Here is a 25,713-nt window from a genome sequence, read left to right on the forward strand (position 1 = left end):
ATGCATGACCCTACGTTCTTATTATGGAATGAGGAACACCTGAAGTTACTAGGCGACCCACTGCAACCCCCACCACGTTTTTCATGCTGCATGCAGCCTAGCTGTGGTAGACAACCAACTGCAGCATTCAAGCAGGCAGCCACAGGTTCAGTCCATGCTGCTGCTCTCCGTGCTCAGACACGCCGCGCCCCTCCTCATGCCCGCAGCCTGCTGGGTGCACGCAGCTCTTCTGCGCTTTCTGCCTGTGAGACTCCTCCCGGTAACATGCAGGCCTCCGACGTCTCCGCAACGCCACCCTTGGTGGGGCACTTAACTGGAGCAGTACGCTTGAACTCACATTTCACATCTTTTAATTTTCATTCTCGAGTTTTCAAACGTACAGAATGAGTTTGGTAGATCCGGTCAGACACGAATACGATGTAAAAGAAAAACTCAGAGTCCAATATATTAAGCATACTTATTTACTTAATCTATACAGAATTGAGTAGATAAAATTTCAGATTCACATTAGTGAAAAATCTCTACAAAATGTTTTTGAAAAGCAAAACAAAGACTGCCTGTTCATTTATCATTTTTTCCTCATGAAAGCAGACATGGGTTGTAAAAATAAAGCAGTGTGTTTAGCACAAACTAGATTTCTGCATCACTTTTTTCACAGTTATTTCCATCTACAGTCCAAAGAGGTAGATTTTCTGCAACACCTGAGAATTGAACTGTAACGTAACCAGGTGTAAGTGTAATGAAAGGAAGGACAAAACATTAGATACAGCCCTAACTTACCTGTGTATGTATACACATACTCGGGTCTTGCATCACGTATAATTCAGCTTTTTCGCAGCTTAATCATGGTGAAACTGTCAATCAAGCCCCAGAGTTCTGACAATTAGACGTACTTATTTCAGGCTACATCAGCTTACAGCCCTGATTAAACAGTTTATGGTAGTGGAAGAAAGGCATTAATACAAGTTCACTTAAAAACCTTACTGGAGCCAATTTGGCTGCAGACTGGCAGTGCGATAGCCTGCTGTATGGCAGATCAGTTAGAGTGCTGAGCTTATCCCTTGATAAAAATTTGTATGGGGGTGTTATTTCTTATTTAAAACAACACTCTTTAAAGCAATGCATGAAAAGGTACTGACTGGTTTCAGGAAGCGAAGTATAGCTCACCTTGGCCAGATGAAAAGTTGATGCGATATGGGAATGTTAAGGGTAGGAAAGAGAAAGAGATATCCCCATTTTTAAAGCCTCTCACTTGGGGCATTCTGCTTCATTTACAAATTAAGTCAGTAACAAATATAATTATATTGCTGTTCTATACATCTGTCAGGTCTCTAAAAGCCCTTTAAAATATTCTTGCAGCAGGGTCCAAAATTCGCTCTTGCCCCCATATAGAACAAGCACTATCAAAAGAATCATTAGATACAAATGTCCAAATAATAAATCATAAAAATAGAAAACTTCATGTCCTACCTTGCCAAGGGTATGATGAATCAGATACAAAGTTTTTTCACTTTCCCTCAGGAAAATTATTTCGTGCTTAGTGTTAGCTGAAAACCAGTTCTTGCAACAACTATTTTTTTTTAAACAGATTGATTCTACAAAGCAAGTCATTTAAATCACAAGTCTGAAATACTTTCTAGTACTTTTAGGCCATATGGTTAGCATGATTAACACTTCAAAGCTCTGAGTCTTCCTTGACTGACTGCTCACTGCTACCTTCTTTCATTCCTGCATTGTGCTTGGACCACAAACACAAAACTTGCACAAATCTAGGAGAAAAATGGCCAGCCTCCCAACTGCTCCACCATTAAAGAAATGTCAGTTTCACACAGTTCCTCTCAGTGGTATGAGCTACAACACATTTATCAGGCCTTACATAACCTTACTCTCTTTAAGAGACAGCTACATTATTTCAATGTACATCACTACAGGAAAAGGATCAGGAGCTCAGTGCAGCCTGAACATTCAAGTAATTTAGCCACTAAACTGTCAAGGGCAATGAGGGTGGGAAGCTCATTGAGATGTGCTTGATTCAGAAATCCCCTCCCAAGTAAGTGCAAAGAACTTTAAGTACCAGAAAAGGCTACACATTTTCATATTCCTTAAAATGACAGCAACCAAAACTAGAAAGTAAATACATATGAACTAAAGTTAAGGGTAACTTGTAATTATTTCACACATTGCCTTGCCAAAAAAAGTTGGTCCCAGTTTCTCAGAATAAAGTCAAAATATGGATATGACTTTTTTTTAAAAGGAAAAGCCTACATGGCTTAAGGTTAACAAGGGTGCTTTGCTTGTGGCATGTTACTGTAAGAATCTGAAGTACCAACTTTACAGATAACCTAACTGGGAAGGCACTCTGCCAACTGGTACAGCTTCAAGGTTGAGCGTGCAAGATATTGAACGTTGTACACTTCAGGAGAAGTATCTGACTCTACATGTCCAATTTAAACAAGTACATACTTTAACTAATACTTACATACATTGCATATACGGCTACTAAAAGCCTATATGCTAGAGGCTTGTGTCTGCTACACCTCAGGCAGTAAATGTTTTTTTCCCAGCCCTTCAGATAATCCACAGATGTGTCTCGACAACATGTGATTTCTCTAGGCAGCATAATCATGTTATGGACACACCGCAGCTAAGAGGGAAGAACGTGACCAATGTCTGTGTAACAGGACACGACCCAACTGCAAAATTCCACTCCGTAACACTGCTGTACGTTTCCTGACACATTTCTATTTAGCATCCTCACAGGTAGGGCTACTAGTCCCAAATAACTTTTACAACACAACCCTGAGAAGTCTGCAAAGAAGTTGTACACCCTGTTTCACCAGCTGCAAATCAACGTATTTCAAAGCTGTTGTTTTTCCATACCACAAAGTACATAAAACCCCTTAAACATACATTTTTACTATATTCTGGACCTTTAGCTTTTCATATACATGAAAACATACTAGAGGGGAAAGCTGACATTTTTACTGGCCATTAGACATCCTCGTGTAGATAAACTTACTGAAAAACTTGGTAACTTTTAGTATATTGAGTGCCAACTCAATGAACAAAACCAGAATGCTGTTCTTTAAACCAAAAGAAGTGACAAGCTGTCACTATTTTCCCCCTAACGATGTTACGTCTGTACACAGTCTTCAATGACAGTGATTTGTGTTGTGGGGAGGAAATGCACATGCATCCTTTTATGGAAAAATATTTTCTTTTAAAAAATGAGGCAGATGTGCAACACAGTTGTGGAAAATTTATAGTTTAAGCTATTTAAAGCTGCTATGCAGCTTCCTGTACCACATAAGTCCAGTAGTTCTAAGAAAATACAGATATGGTAGAAAAAGTAAGAAAATTTTCACCACAAAACCAATAGTTACCACCAACAGAGAAAGTTATACACAAAATATATCTCTCAATACAGTGTTTACACTTCATTTTAGTCTACAGATTCAGTGCCAGGAACAGGACTTGTTGAGACAGTCTTTTCAGAACGATTTGCCGCTTGTGATTCAACACTGGGCTGGATTCCTGGTTCCGTGTCAGTGGGACTTTCCAGCTCCTCGTGGGAATTGAGCGTGCAGGACTGCAACACCTGCACAGCTAGATCCACATCTGCTTCTCTGAGAGAAACCTGCTCCTTAAGGATCTCCACCTTCTCATTCAGCTCATTCCTTTCTGTCTGAAGGGCCCTGCATAGCTTCTCCAAACGCTCCAGTTTTATTTGAAAGCCTTTGTATTCTTTATCTCTTACTGTTTTCTGAGGGACAAAAAACAAACAGAAGTTTCAGGATGCCACTGTTTTTTGTTTGTTTGTTTTCCTAAATTAATGAAAAGAATCACCATTATTTAATCCTGGAAATTAAGTGTTAATTAATCCAGTAGGTCAAATCCTTGCTCAGAATACTTACTTGACACTGCACTTCAGACGGTTTGTCTAAGACTGGCAACAGACACCTTTAGAAACTTAACAGCGAGAACCAGGTAACTCCATAATGCTAATTGTGAGGGCTGAGTATCACCAGAAATGGTGATTATGAAGTCCCATAGAGCAGTGAATCACTACACAAATAAAGGCAACTAGAGGGAGCAGAAGGGAGTATAACTGGGAAATCTACAATTCAGCAGCAAAACAGGTCAGAAGGTAATGTATTCATGGCTCTTCAATTAGCTCTTTAAACAGGTAAAGATAAGCAGTGCTATAGCAGAACCTATAGGAAAATTAGGGATGTCCCAATATAGTTTAGCAAGATCATAAATATAATTGAACTAGAAGTTCGGAAATGTAGGAGAGCAACTCAGAACTGTATGCTTACAGCCCATGTGAAAACTGTTTTAGCTCTTCTGCTGGACTGCAATAAAGTAATAGCACCTCATGACCTCAAAAGAAGCAGCAATGCATGGAAGCAAGTGTTTCGTTACCCACAGGTTATTTCCTTCATGTGGGTCTTGTATATTTAAAAAAGGTCTCTGTTGCAGCACTAATTGAATTTTGCATAGCATATTTTAAAACGGTCAATTCATTCAACTTGCATGATTTCATACACAGTATCTGACTAATTGTGGGCAAACTGAGCAAGGAAAGATAAGGCTGAGGTTCTTCTGGTCATGAAAAGCCGCTACCTAAACCTAAACTCATTTTCCATGCTGGGGGAGAACAGTACCATCACACAGCAGAAAATACAATGGAGACAGTCCAAGAAGAGGCTACCATCTCTTACCACCAGTCATCCGTAATCAAAACACTGTGTGAAGTTCTCCAGAGTGCAGACTCTAGTTTAGCTGTACAGCTGCTTAAAAGATAGAAATAATTACCTCTTCAGCCATTTGAAGAAGAGCCTTGTTGTTGTTTTCCCATTTTGTACGCCAGACTATAGTTTCCTTTTCCAGTTTCTTAATCTTCTTTGTCATCTACAAAAGACGAAAGGAAGACTTATGTGGCTTGCTTTATAACAGATAGGTATACGTTAATAATTTGACCTATAACGTTACTTTTGAAGTCCAGTTTGAACAGATTATTTTACAGAAGAATCTTTCTGCTCAAAATCAACTCCACAAGTACCAAGCCTGCCCTCAAAGAAAACAAGACTGATTCATAAAAGAAATAAATTACCAACCTTCAGGAACAACTATTAAAATTCTACAAGAAAATAAGTTTTAAAACATAACCACAACAGAAGAGAACCAAACGTGTTATATGCCATTGATAAAACATTGACATCAGGATTTAGATATGTCAATTTAAAAAAGCACTTCTCTTCCACAATATGACAAATCCTATTTCCTATCTCAAGATCCAAAAGAAGCGTCAAAATAACACATTTTCAGAAGGCGAACACTATTATAAGATACAAAATGCATCCTACTAACAGCATGCGTTTTTATATATATATATATATATATATATATAAAATGATGCTCTAAGTAATCCTAAAAGTACCTTCTCCATTTCTTGCCTGAAGGTTGTAAAGAGTTCATTGCTTTTTGCCATGGTAGTCTGGAATTCCTCAAATTTGTCCATGTAAAGAGAAAGCTGTTGGTAAAAGAGCAGGAACGTTAATTTGAACAGCTGTACATGAATACAAAAATATCCATTAAGGTACAAGGGAAAAATGAAACAATATAGAAGATGAACTACGTTTAATCTTCTCCATACTATCCCGCAATTTTCATCTGAGGAGTGTGGAGAGCTTGACTGAAAACACGCTATTCAAATTATATATGAAAGGAGAGCAACCCGTTTTAATAGAACAGTAATACATTCTAAAGAAAAGGATATAACTATTAATAAAAATGTTGGAAGTCACTGTATTTAGTCATCACTACCATTTTTGTCTCCCCACTGAAAAAAAAGCTGTGGACTTTAATACAGAGGAAACTCAGCACAAAAGAATAAATACTACTACGAGAGAATTCTACTTTTCCACCTTAACCAGTCAAAGCTAACAACCAAGGCTGGGATAAAATAAACATCATCAAACCCGGAATTCAAAATATACATTCACAGCATATAAAATTCAGCTAGTGAGCAAAAATTATGGGAAGTGAATATCAACAAGGAATTCATTCAACGTTGAAAAGCCCCAGTTTTAATGAACGAAGAGTATTAATATTCAGTTACAGAAAAGTTTCTTGCCCTGCACCACAAGGTCAGTCATCAGAACAGCAAAATGTATTGAAGCATCATTTTCCAAAAAAAGGTCTTAAAACGTAAGTTATTTTTAGGTTTATGCTTTATAATCAGTGTGTAATACAATGTTCTGAGAATACAATGGTTTGAAACGCCAAGACAATTTACTAGGAACTTTTTACCCAATCTCAAAAAGTAATCAGTTCTTTCAATGCTTACATCAAGGATTGCAGGACAATTCACAACACAGATACTGCATTTTCCTCTAAAAGAAGATGAAATTTCATAAGAAAAGTTTTCATAAGAAGAGTTAGCTGTCAGATTACGACTCTGCCATTACTGTGACTGAACTTCCACCTGAATTCAAAAAAAATCTACTGGCCACAGGAAAGCACAGATATACCCATTGTTACTATAAAAATAGGCATTGGGATTTTCAACAGAAGATAACTAATTTGAAGACAAAACATAAAAGACTACATGTGGTAGAAAACCTTTTTGGACAAACAGCAAAAAAGTATTTGGAAGAATCTGGACTTTAAATGAGTCCAATTTTTAGTGAAGATGTGCATGTACAACTACTCTTAACTACATGCATACACTTTAAACGTGACTGTTTGGAAAGCTGGGAAAAGAATTAGGTAGAGTTAAGTATGAAAAAGGGGCACGAAACAGCTTTCAAGGAGACTTAATACAAAACTCAAAACTGAAGCAATAACAGGCATACAGTGAAAGTAATAGCTGCTGCTTCTCAGCTGTTACAATGTTAGCTTAACCTACCATTTCCCTTTGCCTTATGTGCTGAGCTCACATGTGGCCAATGACTGCAGGTGATCCAGAACAGCAGCACAAAAACTGGAGACCATCTCTCCACTCAGAGAGGATTTGGCTGTAGTGTTTACAGCAAGAAAACAATTTGAAGACAGTATGTTTTTTTTTGTGGACACTTAGATTTAGGTTACAAAGTCTCAGTAACTACAAGGATAAACAAAACACTTCTTGCTCCCATTCCCCTACAAAAGGATGGGATAGAAACAGTAAGAAACAAATTTTAAAACCTACACTTTTAAAATCACACCCAATTCTTTATAGAAAGAGGCGTAAGGGTCTTTCTCGTCCTGAACAGCTATAAAGAGGATAAAATACCTTTGAAAGAAAGAACAGCTTCAAAGCAGGCAAGGAATGGGAAAAAAAAAGAACCAATACGCTTTCTAATGTTATTGCTGTGAATTTAAGAGGATAGCAACTCTAGCAATTCAATGTTTAGCACCTTCCAATTAACAGAACTCTCCAGAGGTCTTAAATAGCAACTACTAAATGTCAAGTCTCTACTATTTATGCTTCATACAACACTATTGAGGAGTTACTTGCTGAAAATTAAAGATTTAATTAAAAAACAATGTTTTTTTGTGACAAGTACTTCGCGTATCCAATGAATGATAACATGCATTTTTTTTTTTACAAGTTATGTTACATTTCACTAGCCACATTTTCATTTTGGAAAAACTGTTATTGAAGGGCATTCCATTTCAAAAAGTACCTGCTGCTTGAGCTGAGCTTCCTGTTGCTTCATCTGTTCACACTTGTGTCTGGACTCAGTAGCTTCTTTTAGAAGCTAGAAAACACAGAAAACACAGAAAAATACTCATAAGAATAGCATAAAAAATTTAATCTATGATAAAAAGTGAACAAAAGTTAACATCAGTGACAGGCCATTCACACAACATTTTCCTCACATGACTTTTTTGAAATTATTATCACTACACTGTACTTTGATATATACTATTTAAAGCATGTGCTGACATACAGACAATTTTATTGAGACTCTTTTTAGTTGGTACGTGATTCAATTACGTTTCTATTTTGGTATCAACTTCGAACTGCTAAAATTATACAAGTAGTTCATTGATGCGCTATATGTAATTTGTAAGTGTTTCATAACTCTTGTAATTTATTTTCGACCTCTGTTTCTCTAGTCATTAATATTACCTTTATAGATTGGTTCAAACCAATTTTGATTCAATTTGTGACCATTTTTGTAGATTCATCTTTGAATAAATTTTCATCAGCTTAGGATTCCAAAATTTTTTAATAACTTAACACTAGATGTTCTAGTTCAATACCGGATGACCATTTTGAGATTATCTAGGCAAGAAGTCTTGCTTTTCCTGTAAGTTACAGCTCCATTAAGAAGAAAACACTTCTACTATTTTTAATTGAAAACTGATTTCTTGAAAGACTGCAAGTGAACTGCTGATTACCAACACACAAATGAAACAGACAGTTTTGGGGACAGGCAGTTCAGAAAAGCACATGCTTTATTCTGTGAGCCTACAGTTTATTTTGTTACTTGCTATAGCATAACACCAGAAGTTACAACCACACAACAGCAAGAAAGTACCTTTGGTGTTTAACCTCAACACTTCTCCCAATCTAAAAAAACTCCAAGTGATATCCAGAATGTTTGCTGAGTAAATGTAAACAGTAACACTATTTGCCTGTGTATACGGACACATGCTGTACGCATCATTCATGCAAAGCTTACATCTCAGTCCTGACGTTGAAAAACTATCCTAACTTTCAAAATACACTCCCCTTAGTTTTCTGTCTGCTGTATTTATTTTAAATCATGAAAAGTGTGCTTCAGTGGGTTGTTAGTTCTTTTAACATGAATTTGAATTCACTTACAAACTCCCTTTCTCGCTGATGTTTTTCCTCTGCTTCTTTAATAAGTTGGGTAGTTTGTTGTAGTTTGGCATCCACCAGTTGCTGCTGCAGTTCTTTATGTTTGAACACTTTATCAATATGCTAAACAACAAAAAAAATCGTATTGGTCAAAGATAAACCGTGCACAGGTCAGTTAAGGTAAGTTTTTGTGTATGGGTTGGGGAACGCATATTCTTGAGAAGTTTCATGCAGAAAGAAAAAGCAGTAAAAAACTGTTTTACATGCTCTTTTTCTCCATTATAGCTACACTTTTTTTTTGTCTTTAATGGAAACCTTGGTTAGAAGCATATTTTATTAAATTGGTAGAATACTGTATGTCACTTCACACTAGGTGTTTTCAGAAATCCTGTAACAAGTAGCCTACATCCTCTCTTAAAGCTGGTGGATCTACCTCTAACCCTTTAAGTACTTCGAATGTTACTCGTAAAACCTCTAGTCTTCATAAATTAAAAAAACTCCAAACAAGCAAAGTTTGCAAATCATTTGGCTCATGATACTTCACAAATCAATTAACAAGCATGCAGTCTTACTTCTAAACATAGGCTCATGATACTTCACAAATCAATTAACAAGCATGCAGTCTTACTTCTAAACATAAAGTAGCACAAGGCAACTTCCTACCTTTTCCCCAAATTATCTCATTGTATATACAAATATTCCACGATCACAGAAGGTGGAGAACCATAGTATACAGTGAACTTTCTCACTAATCCAGATAAAAAAAGCAGCCATATTCCAAACCTCCTATGCCAACTAGCAATGCTGCCTGTTTGTTTTTTTCCTCCCAAACTACAGAACACCTCGAAACTTAGTTCTCTCTGACAAGAACAGGCCAACCTTGAGTTTCCACACTACTTTAACTTAGACTGGGTAGCTCCCACACTATTAAAAGCTAACTCAGCCCTAAAATAGTCATTTCCCTAATACCACTCCATATATACTCTGAAAACATGATAGCTTACGATGTTTGAATACCAACAAGAGCTACAAAGTAGCTCAAACAAAAACAAGATCTTGATGAACCAAAACAAGAGAACAACTTATATCCTCTCACATTATAAAGTGAAATTATACTTTAGAAGAACTTCAAGTATTAATGCATATGTATGTTGGAAATAACCTTTGGAAGTAATTTAGTCCAAATGCCCACTGAAAGCAGGGTCAACTTCAAAGTAATCAGGTTGTTCACACCTTGCCCAATTGAGTTGTGAATACTTCCAAGGACAAGGATTCCACAAGTTGCCTCTGGACAACTTATTTGACCACTTTCACTGTGTAAGGTTTTTTTAATGCATCTTAAATATATGGATGCAAAACCATGGAAAAAAAGGCAGATAATAGGCCAAACAACTGCATAATTTTTCAAGGTAGTCAAGAACAAAATGTTTTAGATCACATATATGATGAACACGAAGTACTAATTTTTTTTCCTCCCTTTAAATAATTATCTGATCCTTACAGTCAAAGAACTAAGAGACTCCCATCAGAAGCATAAATTAAGTACCTCTTCTCGCAACGCGTACTGCTCAATGAGCTTCTTCAGTTTTTCCCCAAGTTCAATATTCTCCTGACGGAGCTTGGCATTATGTATATCATGCTGTTCCAGTTGAGCCTGAATTTCATTCAGTGTAATCTGGAAGTGTGCGGTTGCTTCTTTTCGCCTCTCTTCTTCTTCACGTGCTTGCTGCATGTTTTCTTCCTTTTATTAGACAGTATGAGAAAGTAATGATGTTCAAGACAGACAGACCAGGTACCTTTTTCCTATTTGAGTCAGGTAATAATTCACTTCTGTGCAGTTTAAAGTTCTAAAATGCTAGAGTTAATGTAAGCCACAATTGTAACATCATACTGATCTACCTATATAAAGTTCCAAAACTTTTAGAGAATTTTGTTATTACCAATTCCACTGGCGTTTTAAGATACTACATGATTACCTATGCAAGAGTAAGAATTACCCAGATGTTAAAACCAGAATTGATAATATAACGTACTTTCCTACACTAATTACAGATAAGAATCTCATGGCTCTTCCATCTCACTCCTAGCAACTGCATTCTAACATAAATAAGCCTTTTTTGATACACTGCCATTTCATGCTGCTGTTATTTCACTTGTGCTATTTTTTTTCCAGCAGTCATCATTACTGTTCCCAGAAATAAATATGGCAAGACCACACACAGCAAGTAACACGATCTATGAACCAGTCTGAGGAAAAAGTTTTAGCTCATTTAAGTATCCCCATGTTCTTTACCTCGAAAATCAGGCACACTTACACCATACATTACTCACTATCTAAAGATTTTTCTAACACAGACATGGGACATAATAATATATGAAGTCAGCAGCCCTGATTTTAAGCAATAATCAATAACCAGGAATTCAAACCACCTCCCCCAGCACTGTGATTTATGTCAATAAACTAACCTTTAAAGTCTTGTTATGACGCTGAAGCTCCCGACAGAGAGATTCCAGTTTGCTGCGTGCCAAAATGGCCTTGCTGTGCTCACTCTGCAAGTGGACTTTCTCCTTCACAACTTGTGCTTGCTTTTTCTGCAGTATCTTCATCTGCTTTTGAACATTCCGGCTCTCCTCCAACTAACATTAGAGAGTATATTTATGAAATAAATATAGCCAAGACTATCTTTATGCATCTACACTAGCAGGCCGAACAAGCATTTAGACATTCCAGATGAAAACAAAGAAATCAAACAATTATTTGACCCCTTACACTGAACTTAAAAGAAGCTCCCATCATCTTCCATAAAATTCTAAGTATGTAAGCATAGAAGAAAATACACACATTCCAACACGACAAATATTTGTCACTGAGGACAGGGACCGCAGACCTGTTGACCATGGGCTATCAGCTTGAATTCAGTTACAGGGGTAGGACTAGGCCTGAGAAAGAAGGATGGGGCAATTAAAATCCAACTGAGACTGGCATTTCAGCAAGTCACAATTGTTTCCACTCTTATCTGTATGTTACACAAAATCATTTATCCAGCAGCTCTCTTTACTGTCAAAAAGAAAACCCCACAAAACTGTGCAGATTTATCATCAGGAGCTCCTACTGAAGGAGGCAGTAGGCTACACAAGTTTGTAAAATGGTAAGTTACTTCAGAAACAGATACAACCAGCAGCCCTGACACAAATCATGTCAAATATTATTAAAGCTGCACAGCCCAGGCTTAATGGTGACTTAAGCAATCTGTAGTCTCAACCATTTGAAATAAAATATTGAATCCATTTCCTTTAGACAATTTAGATGGTAGCTAATAGTGCTAAACTTTTTATCAGTGCAGACTTCAAAATCTATTGTATGAACATCCAGTGAATTGAGGAGTTTCTTGCAGTAATACCTAGTTGTGAATGTGTTCCACTGCATTTGATTTTTGGGCTCCCCAAGAAACCACATTAGAGTCTGATCTATTGTACAGGTGGTAACAATGTTAAGTGTAGTACTGCTCCTTATTAGTGCCTCAGCCTCCGGACACCACAGGAAAAGGCTGGCTGGCAACCAGGAACATCATCGTGACACAAGAATACAATGATGGTTTTCTGAAAGAGCTCAAAATAATTCTAAAGCACAGAAGAAATAATAAGTTAAAAAAAAGTTAAGGACCTCCTTGACAACAGTAAATCAAATTTGTATCTCATCCGGTTTGGAGTAAAGGAACCTTAAGGAAACATTCTGATACCCAAACATGAAAAGCCCTTTTCTTGGGTGGCCAGAAAAAACACTTCAAGTGGCTGTGCTGTCTGCATACCTATGAAACGTCAGGCCTGTAAAAGTATGCCAGTGGGAGACATATCACCAAGGATGCAAACCTTCCTGCATCACAAACTGATCTCCTGATAGATTCCAAAATAGGAAAAAAAATTGTGGAAGATCTTTTGCCAGGAGAGTGGCATTCCTACCTTTATTGTACAGTCCTTTTCATGAGACACCACTGAAAAACCTGACAGTGAGCTTTAAAGATGATGAATCTTTAAAAAAAGAAAACAAGCATTGTAGGTGCACTGTCATAAACAGTTCAAACCTTTGCTGGCATTAAATTTGACACCTATGCCAGTGGTTCACCACCATAACCATGGAGAAAAGAATGCATCCTACGAGGAGCATAACCAGATCAAACTGAACCTAAGGGGAACAGATTACCTCCAAGTACTAAAACTAAGCTACTCTCATTCCTGCACGAACTCCCACCCAACTTCCCAGCAATTCTGAGCATCACAGGGAGAGCAACTGGTTTTCTAGGATTGTAATTCTAACAACAGACCAGTAGACTATGGATCCTCTACAGGAAGGGGAAAAAAATCAAAATGTGAACAGGTCTCTCCTGATTGCCGAACTTCTGGAAGGAAATTACTATTCATTTAGTGTGGCACTTCCTCAAGTGGTTTGAACTCTTTCCTTCAACAACATAAATCAAGAAGTGAAGATGGAGCAGACTCTTTTCTTTCTGCAGAATTAAGGAACTCACCCTAACCTAGCTCCTCACATAGGCCACCATCTTCATCACTGACTTGACATAGGAGCTGCCTGAAAAGGCACCACATGCGCAAGCAATTGTTCATAAGATCGAACTCATTTACTGCATTTTCTCTCACAGTATCATTTTTATGTGGGCTTCCCATCCTTGAGTTGCAGTATGGAACTATTGTTTCTCATTTAAATGAAAGCGGTTTCTTAGAGAAGCTGTTGGTTTCAAAGGAAATTCACTCATGTGAACAAGAGCATGCATGTGAGAGCAAGGAAACAAAGCAAAAAATATCAACAGACCTCCAAGGAGGACTCCGGAGCTGCAAAAACAAAACTAAGCTAAATAGTTATTACTGGCTGTGTGACTAAAAAGACTAGGTACTAGCTCATTCTCTAAGCTCTAGAAACATCGCTAATCTCAAAAGAAAAATTAATTTTAGAAGATTTAGGCCATCTTGCACAGCCATTATGTCATTTTTAGAAACATTCCCATACATAACATACCAGACAACAAGAGAAGGCAATCCTTGGCTTTTTCAAGCTATTCAGTTATCTATTTACTTTTGCTTTCATTTTATATCTAAATATGGTGGGAAAACACATACACAGTATTTCCATTCTTGTCTGTCCCTGTCTCAAGATGAACAAGTGAAGTATTTTCATTTACAGACACACACTGAAACTTATGAGCCGATTTTGCCACCAATTAATTTAGAGAATATATTGTCCTTTCTGCTACTTGGGGTGGGAATGCACTCCATGATCAATAACTGCTCATGTTTTGCCTTTTTGGTCTGTTGCTGAAGAAATACATACTTTCCTAATGCATTCCTTTGTATCACTGCAAATCACAAAGGAAGATTAAAACTACATCTTTCCAACTCCATCCCCAAGCACTAAAGAGTTAAGCATAACTGATTTTTTTCAAAAAAACACAGTATGTTCTTTCCCATTACCCTAAAGCACATAAGTTATAAAATGCTAGCACAAAAGCACTGTCAACAGACAGGAGCTAGGAAAACATTTACTTTCAAAAGAAACTTAGCTTTTCTGTTAATCCTAATGTTATGCTTCAGTACTAGGTTAACAAAAAGGTATCATAATCCAATTTTTCTTTAGATTTAGGCAGTCATGTAGACATGAAAAGACTACACACAAGTTTGGCTGAAGCAATATTTGTAATAAGTCTGTGTGTTCATTTTAATTTTCCTACCAACACTGTGAAACATTCAGAAATGTTAACTGTCCTGTATTAGAAGTTCTTACATTCCACTGTTAGTATTAACACATGAATAACTCTTGCTATCTTTACAAATTACTTACCAGATCAGCATACTTTTTGCACAAAGCTGCCAACTTTTCCTCTGGAGTAGAAAGCGTGTTCAAGGCTTGCATTAATAATAGCACTTCTTTTCCTATGAAAAAAAGGAAGACAACCATACTGAGAAAAAAATGTATCAGAAAAGCCACCCTGCCTTTAGAAAGCAAATATAAATCACTAATTCCTCATGCTTCTAAGTTGTTCTCTGGTTTGATAGCTGCATAATATGTAACAAGTGACAATTGGGAAGTCATCACAATAGGAACCATTTGTTTTGGCTATATGCCATTAAACAACTTGGATAGCAAAAGTTACTTTAACCTTAAAACCACACTAACATTTTTGTTTTATGATTTATAATAGAAAAGAAAAACTTGAAACAAAGATATTCAAAAAGATAAAAAGATATTCAAAGATAAAAGATATTCACACAAATGCCTTTAAACATACCTTTTGGAATTTAAATATCAGCACTGACCACCACAGTCACAAATTTAACAACGAATCCAACAATCAGAAAGTTTAAAAAGCTTATTAGTACTGACCTTTTTTTTTTTAAGGCTGCTATAAAAATAGCATTATCAGCAGAAGGATTCTATGATACATATTAAGAACCGACCTTCCTTACACAAAAAGTACATATTTTGTTACCTTTAACAGAATATTCTGAGAAGTTCTGGCTACAAAATAAATGTGAGACCTAAGAGAAAACGCATAGCTATTTTATGAAAATACTAAAGCCTGTCTTTGAAATTAAAGCCATTTAAATTTTGAGAGTCAGAATGCCAAGAAGAACACACCTAAAGTTTTCTCTTTGTGTTTTTCACTCTCTGGATCTTGCTGGCCATCAGGTGGATCAGTACGGGCTTCTTCTCTCCCAGGAGTCTCCTCACGAGACTCCTGAGAGCAGCACAAGGACCCTAGGCGCTTTCTGTTCTTTGTGATGTACTCAGCTTCTTCCAGTGTGCCCGCGTTTTCCAGGCCATCACAGTTGGACTCAGTATGCTGCAATGCTGCATCAGACGATTCATTGCATTTGCTGTTCACCACCTGATCCTGGTTATTCATTCCCATCTCCTGAGATCCAGCTTCTTCCATTGCACCAATAACCAACTTCAGAAGGGAAAGGAAAAAGCAGATGTCAAGCAACCGAATTGAAAATGAAAACTTCCATCCTTCTTTAGTATGGAAAAAAAGTAAAATTCCACCTTTATTCACATTGATCAAGATGATGCTCACCGTTGTCAAGACAGGTATACAAATAAAATGTAAAGTGCATAAGCCTAAGAAGCGATGAAGAAAGCAACACACAAGAGCCCAAAATATTAATTTCTATTACATAATTTCAATACCTCGTCACTGCAAAAATATTTACATACTAGAAATTGAAAATTCACATGGAAATCTGCTCTTTAGGCTCTGAAACTAATTTGATTTCATCTCAGTTGTTAAATTACCCAATCTTAAAATATTCCTCCATCATAGTTTAAAAAGCATTATCTCACAAAATCAACACTAAATATAGGAAATACTATATACTGTAAAATGAAAAATAGGATCTACAATTTTAAACAAGGACGTGTTGTGATTAAGGACAGCTTTATTACGTACTAGTTTCAGAGAACTGAAAGACTTTGGTTTTCAGATAACTCAGGAGCCAAAGCAGAAGAAAAAGTGAAAAGCATATGGTGCTAGGAAACCTAAAGAAACCCATAGAAATATATTGTTTCAATAACATACAAGGATAAGAGCTCAAACTACTTCAACCAGAATGCCAAACATGATTGTCAATTTACGTTTGGAGAAAAACTTTTTCACAAGAGTGATAAACAAGACCAGGAAGACACCTATTTTCAAAATATTACAATTTACCTCCATTAAATCATCCCAGAAAAACATGAATATTCACTGGCTTCAGATTCGGAGGTCTACTACCTACGTTTTGTAGGTTTTTTTAAGCAATACATTACTTCTGCCCAATTAAACAGAATTGTCTTGGGAGATTTCTTAAATACAGAAGCAATTATTTAACCAAAAAGCTAAACATCACCCATTGTTTTAACACTGCAGTGATACATGCATATTTGGGAGCGGAATACATGCTGATATCTCCATAAAACTTATAAAGCAACACCAGAATCCTTCCTTAATCATAAGAACAGCATTCTTAATCTCTAGAATCATTTCAGAGTTTTATTTTTTTTAAAAATACAGGGGTCAGGACTCAGGGAAGTACTTGGAAGCAACCAGATATTTTTTGCTGTCCATTTGCAATCCTACTTTACAAAGTGCATACATAGCTTAAGTATGATAAGCAGAGTTGAAGTCACTTCACTGCCAAAGTAAAGTGATCATTCTCATCGGTTTATTCAGTGAACTGAAAGTAAATTTCCTTAAAAAGTTACAGCCGAAATAGTTATAAAAACAAGGCTCGTTTATATGCTGAGTGATGCTGTTTAAGCACAGAACAATTCAGATATTTCACTATTAAAAATGTGCTAATTTGTAAAAGGAGGAGTTTACATTGGGCTGTATATTCTACACAGATGGACCATTTTCCTCTTGAAAAGAAATTAGCGAACATCAAAGGAACACAGCCAACAATAACAATAATATTTTGAGCAATAGTTCAACTCCCTAGTTCTTTAGCATGCTTGGTAGATTTAAAATCATTACACAAACACGCATTAATATTGTTAAAAATATACACAAGAGCTTAGTTGCTCTCTATGCTCAAAGCAAGTCCCCAGCTTTAGAGCTTAGCTCAAGGCAGACTCCTCCTGAAGGTGGAATTAACACAACACCTTTCAGGAAGGACAGTGAGCTTTGTTATGCAAATACTCTACGTAGACATTAAGGAACAACTTTTTGCTTATCAAAGAAGATTTTTACTTCGCACTGCTCTTTGTAAGTGTTGAAATGATGCATCTCCTTTATGGACAAACAAGCTCACTGCAGTTTTTAATCTTTCTGCAGTCATGCCAGGCCATGTACTTGATGAATGGCTCTGAAGGTAATGCAGTAAGAGAACTGTTGCAACAAATGATCAGTCCCAACACATAACAGTTGATTTTCTCTTCAAGCTGTAAAATTTGTAATTTTTCCTTAGATTGTCTTAAGCTGCAAGGCTTCCATCGGAAAGGCTCACTGCTCCGAGTTTAGCAACCAAGAGCTTCTTCCTAAAACAGGACAAGAGATAAAACTCTATTGCTCGTTTCAACTTTTTGTACATACCAATGGTTGAAATTATGGCACGGATCTTCTCTACAAAACACAATTCTTGCTGAAGCTGAATACTGAGTACTGTAGGGCTCACATTAGATCGAAGAGACCAGAAAGATCAGAGGCAACTGAGCACAACATGACCCCAAGGTAGAACTGCAGAACCATCACACCAGCCGACACTTGCAGTTTTTTTCTTTTACATAGGACAGAAACTTCCAATTCAGGTTCTTGTGCCTGAGAAGCCCGGTGAAAGGTAGGGAAAGCCTGCCTTAAGCTCCAAGCCTCTGGTTTGGGACTTTCTGAAACCCATAAGCAGACTCAAGGTTTTCTCTCTGCAAGTCGAGCACAAAATTGGTAGGAAGTGCAGTAGGCAGCTGAGGAGGCCTGACCAGCTGCAGTTGCAGGCTGAACAGGAGCAGCGCTTCTGCTATCGTTTCTCATTCCCCTGCCCCACGGCACCTCTCCCTTGTGCTGGCAACGAGGTTCACACAACTTGCCCTAACAAATTTCGTAGCCAGACCAGTACCTCAGCCCAGTTCACTGCACAGCAATAGGCAATTCTGCCAACCCAACAGAAGAGCTAGCACGATGTTTGGAGAGATGCCAAGACACGAGAGAGACTAAAAAAAGGCAGTTTGATCAGAGCCAGAGCGCAAGGAACCAAGCCCAAAATACCGTATATCCTAACCACAGGTGCGTAGGGAACACAGACCACTGCGGATCTGGAGCACTGTCAGCAAGAAGACACGCACAAGATGCATCGCTTCAAATTTAGGCAACCCCAAGATTTTCAGCAGCTATTTTCATCTGCAAAAAGCCTGCCCTTTCTGGGGAAAATCGGACAACTGGCAGGGGCACAGATGTGATCAGTGATTGAGAAATGCCCACCCCCTACTAGCAAACTGTCATCATATCTTAAATACCTGTTATTTCAGAGCCAGCAATTACTATGTGCATTCCTGAGCACCTGGAACTTTCCCCCAGTGAACACTGCCACCTTGGTAATTTGGCAGAGCTTTTTGATTCCTTACTGACAATAATCATTTCTCAACTCCAGTATTTCTCAATTCCTTGGTCAAAAAAAAAAAGGATTTTTAGATCAGTCTCATCCTCCAAAGTTTGGCAGAGAATGGAGAAATCATCCATCAGCTTACTGAATTGATGATCAAGGTTTGTGTACACGTGCCTTGCACATTTCAAATATATTTGAAAGTGACAACAATAGCAGAAAAAAAAGATTTTTTTAAATAGAACTTCTCATCCTTCTTTTGGTTTCCTGGTTTTCCAATGAATATGGAGCAAATTTAAGCTTAGTGACATGCAAGCCTGTTCCCTCCAAAACTAAAACACATGTGGCAGTACACAGTTTTTGTAAAGCATCCAATTTTCCTGTCTTAAATATAATTAGAAATAGGTGACCACAGGCTAGAATACTGTAGTCAGATAAAAGGTTCTACCAGCAGCTAAAACAACCTGATTACATATAAGGATAACAAAAAAAAAGTTCAATTCCCTCAAGTTGTCACCCATACATCCTGGTAGGACAGACAGGTAGTGGGACAACATATTAAAACTCTAATGTGTTTAACCTAGATTGGAGAGCCTTTATTTTAAGCACTGACAAGTCTGCTATCGCCTGACAGGGGCCACAAACAATAATAGCTAGATGACCTCCTGATCATGATTAACAAAGAATTTTCTGCATTAGTGTTCTGAGCTGTCACTTCAGATATTAAAAGCATAGTCTTAAAGCACCAGATAATTTCAGATTTGCTTTGTATCAATCTTCATGTTGAAGCATAACAATAATAAATGCCACAATGAAAACATTACACTGCACTGTACCAGTACCACTGAAATTGCCCCCCTACTGAGACAGACAGAACAACCCAAAATACTACCTTTTATTTTTCCCCCCCAAACATGTGCTAATCAGACAAGTGAACTTCTCATTCAACGTTCCAGCCAGAACAGAGCACTTCCAACAGCACATTGTGTAACAGTGCTGATTCAGTACTGACTGAATAAAAACACAATAAAATCACCCCACCAAAGACTATCTACTGAAATCGCTGCTACCTTTTTCAGCTGCTGCCACGGTCTCTTAGCTTCCAGACAGATTTAGCGATGTGTGGCTTAAAATTTGACAGACCAGAATTAGATAACATACCTAGAAAGACTTTCATTAAGGGACATCACAGAATGACAGAATCATCTAGGTTGGAAGAGACCTCCAAGATCACCGAGTCCAACCTCTGACCTAACACTAACCAGTCCTCCACTAAACTATATCATTAAGCTCTACATCTAAACGTCTTTTGAAGACCTCCAGGGATGGTGACTCAACCAAGAACATTTTGCACCGTGTGGCACTTTGTAACACAAGATCACAAGAGTTACTTACCAAAACTTAGAATTCAACCATTAAGAAGTAAGATGCTTGCTACATACCTAGCAGCGAATCCAGCTGTTACAAGACACTGACATTTCTGCATAAGCACATCACCTTTAATCTATTTCAGAGTTACAGACCAAATGGTTTGAGGATGCCTGTAGGAAAATTACTGGTAACATCACTCCTGTTCACCCTGAAGTTTTAGGTCAGTAGTCTGCTCTGTTCTCTCAACTCGTACCTTGATCAAAAAGGCGCACATCAGAACAACTCTACCATACTTCATGCCTAAGAGGTGAGAGCACAAAGACAGGCACCCTATTTATGAAACTGCCCATGATCACAAGAGCTTAATCCAACATTCTTCTACGTCAAACAGTACTGCTTCAGCAACATGCGCTACACAGGAACACCTACACAGAGTCTATCCTACCTACCATGGCAAGCCAGTCACATTTTTTTTGTTGTTTACTACCCAAAAAAGTCTCTAACAAAAAGTTTTATCTAAAACTACACTGTGCATAGTGTTGATATTATGTGTACTGAAGTGCCTGTACCTTACGCTTCCCACACAAGCCATACACTTACTGTGCACATACACATTCTCAATCTTCTCCTCTCCACCTGAAAATGAGGTACCTCTCTGTGCCTTTTAATAAAAGATAATTAGTACCTACCCCAACTTCCAATTTCTCCTAAATATTCCTAATCTTTAAATTACCCTAAATTACCCTTAAAATATTAATCTATTAAAAGCATTTCCTACACTCCCCATAGTAGTGGTTGGTTTATGTTTATAAAGCTGCTTTTACAGCCTTAGCCTTCAGTACTGTTTATACATGAAAAAAATTCTAGAAGCTTTAGAAAGAGCAAATGCATCATATGTCATCTTTATCTTAAAGGTTTATAGACTGGAACAAATTTTAGGCTTCCCACGTCCCACCAATTTACTTTTGTCTGCTAACAGGAAAACTTGGTTCTAAAGAACACATATGTAATGGATTTTTCCTTGGCATAGATACTCAAGAAAAATATTTTTAATATAACTGTATTACGATTAAAAGTCAGCTTAAAGTCATTCTGGGTTCCAACTTTATCCATCTCCTTCATAAAAATTAGTATTTTGGGATGCCATAAAATTTGAGTTTCAATTTTATAGCAGGTGGACCTTCATCCACCGGTCTAGCAACAGTAATTCAGGTGTTTGTAACCACACGACTAGTTTATTAAGTTTATTTCTTCATGCCATACTTCCATATAGCGCGCTCACTGACCTAAGTGACCATGCAGCCTAATCATACCTTTCTGAAAACCTGAGGCCTTTTGAGGTGGCTTCCCCAAAGATCTGAGATCTTAGCTGTTTGAAACGACCTTCTGGTCTCACAAGTATTTCACCCTGTTCTGCCATCGCACTAAAAGCAACGTTCTGAGTGCTCCTTTATCTGCTTTCAAAAGACCAGAGTGAGGCGTCTTCGGTATTTGCTCATTGTTAGTCCCAAGGCATCGCAAGGCTAGGTGTCCCAACAGAGCAGAAGGAAGATTGAGAAACAACTCACTTGAAAGCCCGTATTTCATCTTTAAAATGTCAGAAGTATTTTGTTATTAACACTGTTGGCCTCACATTTTAGTCTTTAATAGTGGTTCAGACAGCTGCATTTTCATATGGCTACTACCTGTGGTCCTTGCCTTTTTTTTTTTTTGTAGCATTTCTGTGCTTCTTACATTTTCCCGTGGCCTTGCAACACAGAAGACTCATGCTTTTAAAAAATAGCTTTTTAATTTACCTCAAACGACCTCAAGGAAAGAAGAGGCTGGGTTTGTATCTTTCCTTTCAGTGCTCTGAAAGCGCTGTTTTATCACAGAACACTAGAAAACGCTTCCTGTCGTTCTAGCAAAAATCTCACCGAAAGAACCCGGTGCTCAGGCGGAAACGTCCAGCGCACTCGCAGGCAGGGCCCGCGGCGCTGCACACCCCACCGGCCCTTCTAAACGCGGGCGTCCGAGACAGGTGCTAATGAGGAGCACACTGAACGCGGCGCGAATCACTTCCCGCAACGAGGTTTCACTTCCTCCTCACCCCAACCCCGGCAGCTCCCCGGCCGTCCCCTGAACCCTTCTGGAAGGAGCGGGGCGGCCGAGCCCCGAACCCCCGCGTACCGGGAAAGGGGGAAAAAAACACGTTAAAAGCCGTTAAACGCCGCGCGGGGAGAGCTGGCTCCCCGGGCTGAACCCGGCCCCCTGACGGCGGGGCTCGGGGCCGAACGCCGGCACGACGCCGGTAACCGCCACGTGCCCCCAACGGCCGCCTCGCGCCCCCAACGGCCCCCAACGGCCGCCGCGTGCCCGGGGCAGGCCCCGCCTTCCCCCCCCCCCCCCCACAACCGCCGGCCGCGCAGCGCGGAGGGACTGGGGGAGGGCTCCGGGCTCCGGCTTCGCGCTGCCCTCACCTCAGGGGTGCCGGCCGCCGCCGCCTCCTCTTCCTCGTCGCCGCCCCGGCCCTGGCTGTGGCGCCGGCTCCGTGCCGCCTCCGCCGCCCCGCTGCCGCCGCCGCTGCCGCCTCCCCGCGCCGCCTCGGCTCCGCGCGTCGCCATGATGTGACGGCAGCATCCAAACAAGCGGCCCGGCCGCCGCACACCGGAAGCTGTCCCCTTCCCCGTCGGCCCGCCCTTTTCTGCTTTCGGCGGCCAATCAGCGCGCCGCTCCGCGCCTCACGTGGGAGGGGAAGGAGGAGCGGACTACGCTTCCCAGCGTGATCTTCGCGGCGCCGCCGTGCTCGAGGCTGACGGAGTGCCGCGGGGCGTGCCGGGAGATGTAGGCGCGGCGGCGCTGCCGCGGGGCCTGCTCGCACGCCGCGGCGGGCGGGGGGCGGCTGTGGGGCGAGGAGGGGGGGGGGGTGGCGAGCAGCCCGGGGGGAGAGGTCGCCCAGGGCCTTGTGGGCTTCGGGAGGCAGGTTGCCTTAAGTAAAGTCATCTCTGCTTAAATTGCTTTGTCCTTACATCCTAAACCTGTGCTCACCAGACCTATCCAACTGCTGATTTCAAGATAATAAATAAATAAATACGTTTTTGGCGTCTATCCTGATCTTTAGATGGAGGGTTTTTTTGTTGTTTTTTTTTTTTTTTTTTTTCCCCCAAAATAAGACGACTTCTTTTACAAACACGCATAATACTGTTACAATTCTTGGAAAAAGAAAGAATGGGACCCTTCTTTCGCATTGCAGACTTTTGATGGTTTAATATTTCTCCCCCACACCCGTTCCATTTGAGACTAGCAAGAGGTCCCTGCTGAGGTGCTCCTCTCCGTGCCAGGACAACCCTTGTCCATCCAACCCTTGACTATGGCTTTAGTATTACTTTTAATTTCTCCCAAGCATTGTTTGAAAGTATATACATAACAAAACATCAGTCTCGCTCCCTCCTTCACCTTCACCAGAAAGGCGCTTTTTGGAATAGAAGGAGGACTTAACTATAAAGATGAGATAGTTTGGGAGAGAACAGAATCAAGAACCACAGAGTTCCTGTTGGCTGTAAGCCTTTACTGTCAGAAAATTCATTCCAAGGCCTGTTTCAATCAACTTGGGTGACAAAGAAGTTAGCATGTGTCAGGCAGCAGAAGCATGGTGAGGGAGCCCATTCCATCAAGTAGAACAAAGTTTTCTTGAAAAAATGCAGGATGTTGGAGTGTATATTTTCAGCAGTAATTCTTTTCACACAGGAACTGGCAGGTTTTTTTTTCTGCTGATACAGTGACAGTGACAATTTTAATCATTTTGAACTTCCAGCTTCCAAACTCAGTCACAGATCTCAGATGCCAAGATTGCTTGCTGTGTTATTGCCCTCTGAAGAATACAAATGTGAAAATGAACTAAATAACTACATTCAATATTTTCTCTTATGCTTACCGTTCTCTTCTGATGTCTCTTCATGTGTTTTGGTAAACTTTTTTTTTTTTTTTTCAAAAATTCACTTAACAGAAAAGTGCATATCAAAAGTACTTGAAATTAGTATTCCAGTCTTACAAGTAAATGCAAATATTCACAAGAGGATGAGGACACGTTTGCACTTATGTCCTGTTCACAGCATTCCTGGAGATTGCTCGTATGAGGGATGAGCGGGTATAGACTATATACTAGGAGCAGCCAAGAAAATCGTGTGTTTTTTTATTTTATTTTTATTTATTTTTAGGATATAATCAAGTATCAATTTGTAAAAATCTTTAGTCATCAACTTTCAATATATATATTTTTAAATATAATATTACTAACTACAACAAAGTTATGTGGTTGTTACTGTACGTATGGGTAGTCTGACTTCATGAAGTCAGTTTAACACCTCTCAACTACTTCATTGCTTTCATTTTGTTGGGGACTCCTAGGCAACTTGGTGAAAAATGAGTTGTTTCAATATTTGTTTTAAAAAATCAGTAAGAATGTTGTAAGATGATAACTAGAACTAGATGCTTAAAAATCTTATCAATGACAATTGAGAAACTATGAAATAAAGGTAGTATTTTTTTTTTCGAGCATTGTTACAACATGTAAAACAGGGAGACAACTATTGAAATGCAGCACCAAATTTCATTGTGTCCTTTTTCTCAGGATTGTTTTTATTGTAAGTAAAAATGTCATGATTGCTTTTATAATTTTTTTCAAGAAACCATGGGCTACCAGGTTTTTTTTTTTTTTTGAATACTTTCTCCCTGGTACTGGATAGAAAACAAAATTCTTCCAGCATTACTTTACACAAAATGACCAATCGAAAATGAAAACAGAGGAGGGAAACAGAAGGAAAAAAACAAACAAACAAATCACCACTCCTATACTTCACAGAATCCTAAAATTAAATGATGGCAATTAGGGGAATTGACCTGGAACCTCATATGGACAATACTGTAAACATGTACTGGCTTAACATACAGCTATAATTAAAATATTAAATAAAAACCAAGATGTCAGGATGCACAAGGAATGGGATGAGGAGTAATACAGAAAAATAAAACCCGCATGTGTCAGCTGGGTGGTGCATTCACCTACATGCTTGTTGTGTATGTCACACCTCCATCCCTGAACAAGGATGCTGAAGGTCAATGGGCTCTAAGGAAAGCCGGCAAAAACAACTACTGGGGGCATAGAAATGCTCCTGTGTGACAAGAGTGAAAAGTTTGAAATTGTCTGGTTGTCTCAGGAAAGCAATAAGCAGGACACGATGAAAAGAAGAAGAAAAATCAGGTTCTTCTGTTTTACTTTGTAGGGCAAAGTTCAGTTAAATTACAAAGTGGTACGTTTAAAGCCAATAAGAAGACATTCTCCCCACATACCTTAATAAATTGATTTCCTCACAATACCAATGAAGTCAGGGACAGGAATAAAAAAGGAACTCATCATTTGTCGTATTGACAGGAATTATAGACAGTTATGGGTTATTGCAAATATT

The 25,713-nt window shown here is 38.9% G+C and overlaps 1 protein-coding gene across 3 annotated transcripts; it reads right to left on the minus strand.

The window, feature by feature from the left end:
- Window positions 1–445: 445 nt before the first annotated feature.
- Window positions 446–23,092, minus strand: TXLNG (taxilin gamma). 3 transcript variants are annotated; one of them, XM_066981480.1, is made up of 10 exons: window positions 22,729–23,092; window positions 15,465–15,777; window positions 14,667–14,758; window positions 11,285–11,455; window positions 10,365–10,559; window positions 8,822–8,941; window positions 7,674–7,748; window positions 5,444–5,536; window positions 4,819–4,914; window positions 446–3,763 (listed from the first exon to the last, which is right to left on the minus strand). In XM_066981480.1, the coding sequence occupies exons 1-10, from the start codon at window positions 22,870–22,872 to the stop codon at window positions 3,443–3,445; spliced, it is 1,620 nt and encodes a 539-aa protein (XP_066837581.1). In that variant the 5' UTR covers window positions 22,873–23,092; the 3' UTR covers window positions 446–3,442. The 3 variants fall into 3 exon arrangements, with proteins under 3 accessions (XP_066837581.1, XP_047922656.2, XP_013039432.3); XM_048066699.2 differs by lacking the exon at window positions 22,729–23,092 and adding an exon at window positions 22,186–22,544; XM_013183978.3 differs by lacking the exon at window positions 22,729–23,092 and adding an exon at window positions 17,557–17,820.
- Window positions 23,093–25,713: the final 2,621 nt, after the last annotated feature.

Source organism: Anser cygnoides, chromosome 1 (assembly GCF_040182565.1).
Source record: "Anser cygnoides isolate HZ-2024a breed goose chromosome 1, Taihu_goose_T2T_genome, whole genome shotgun sequence".
Taxonomy (NCBI): domain Eukaryota; kingdom Metazoa; phylum Chordata; class Aves; order Anseriformes; family Anatidae; genus Anser; species Anser cygnoides.

What these genes read in the sequence shown, in the direction of transcription:
- TXLNG (XM_066981480.1), bottom strand. Translation starts at nt 22,872, where the DNA reads ATGGCGACGCGCGGAGCCGAGGCGGCGCGGGGAGGCGGCAGCGGCGGC. An exon ending in ATCAGCGAGAAAGGGAGTTT is followed by an intron (nt 7,749 to 8,821) that starts GTAAGTGAATTC and finishes TGTGTTTTCTAG; the next exon opens with CTTCTAAAAGAAGCTACTGA. An exon ending in AAGCTCAGCTCAAGCAGCAG is followed by an intron (nt 5,537 to 7,673) that starts GTACTTTTTGAA and finishes TTTTACCAACAG; the next exon opens with CTTTCTCTTTACATGGACAA.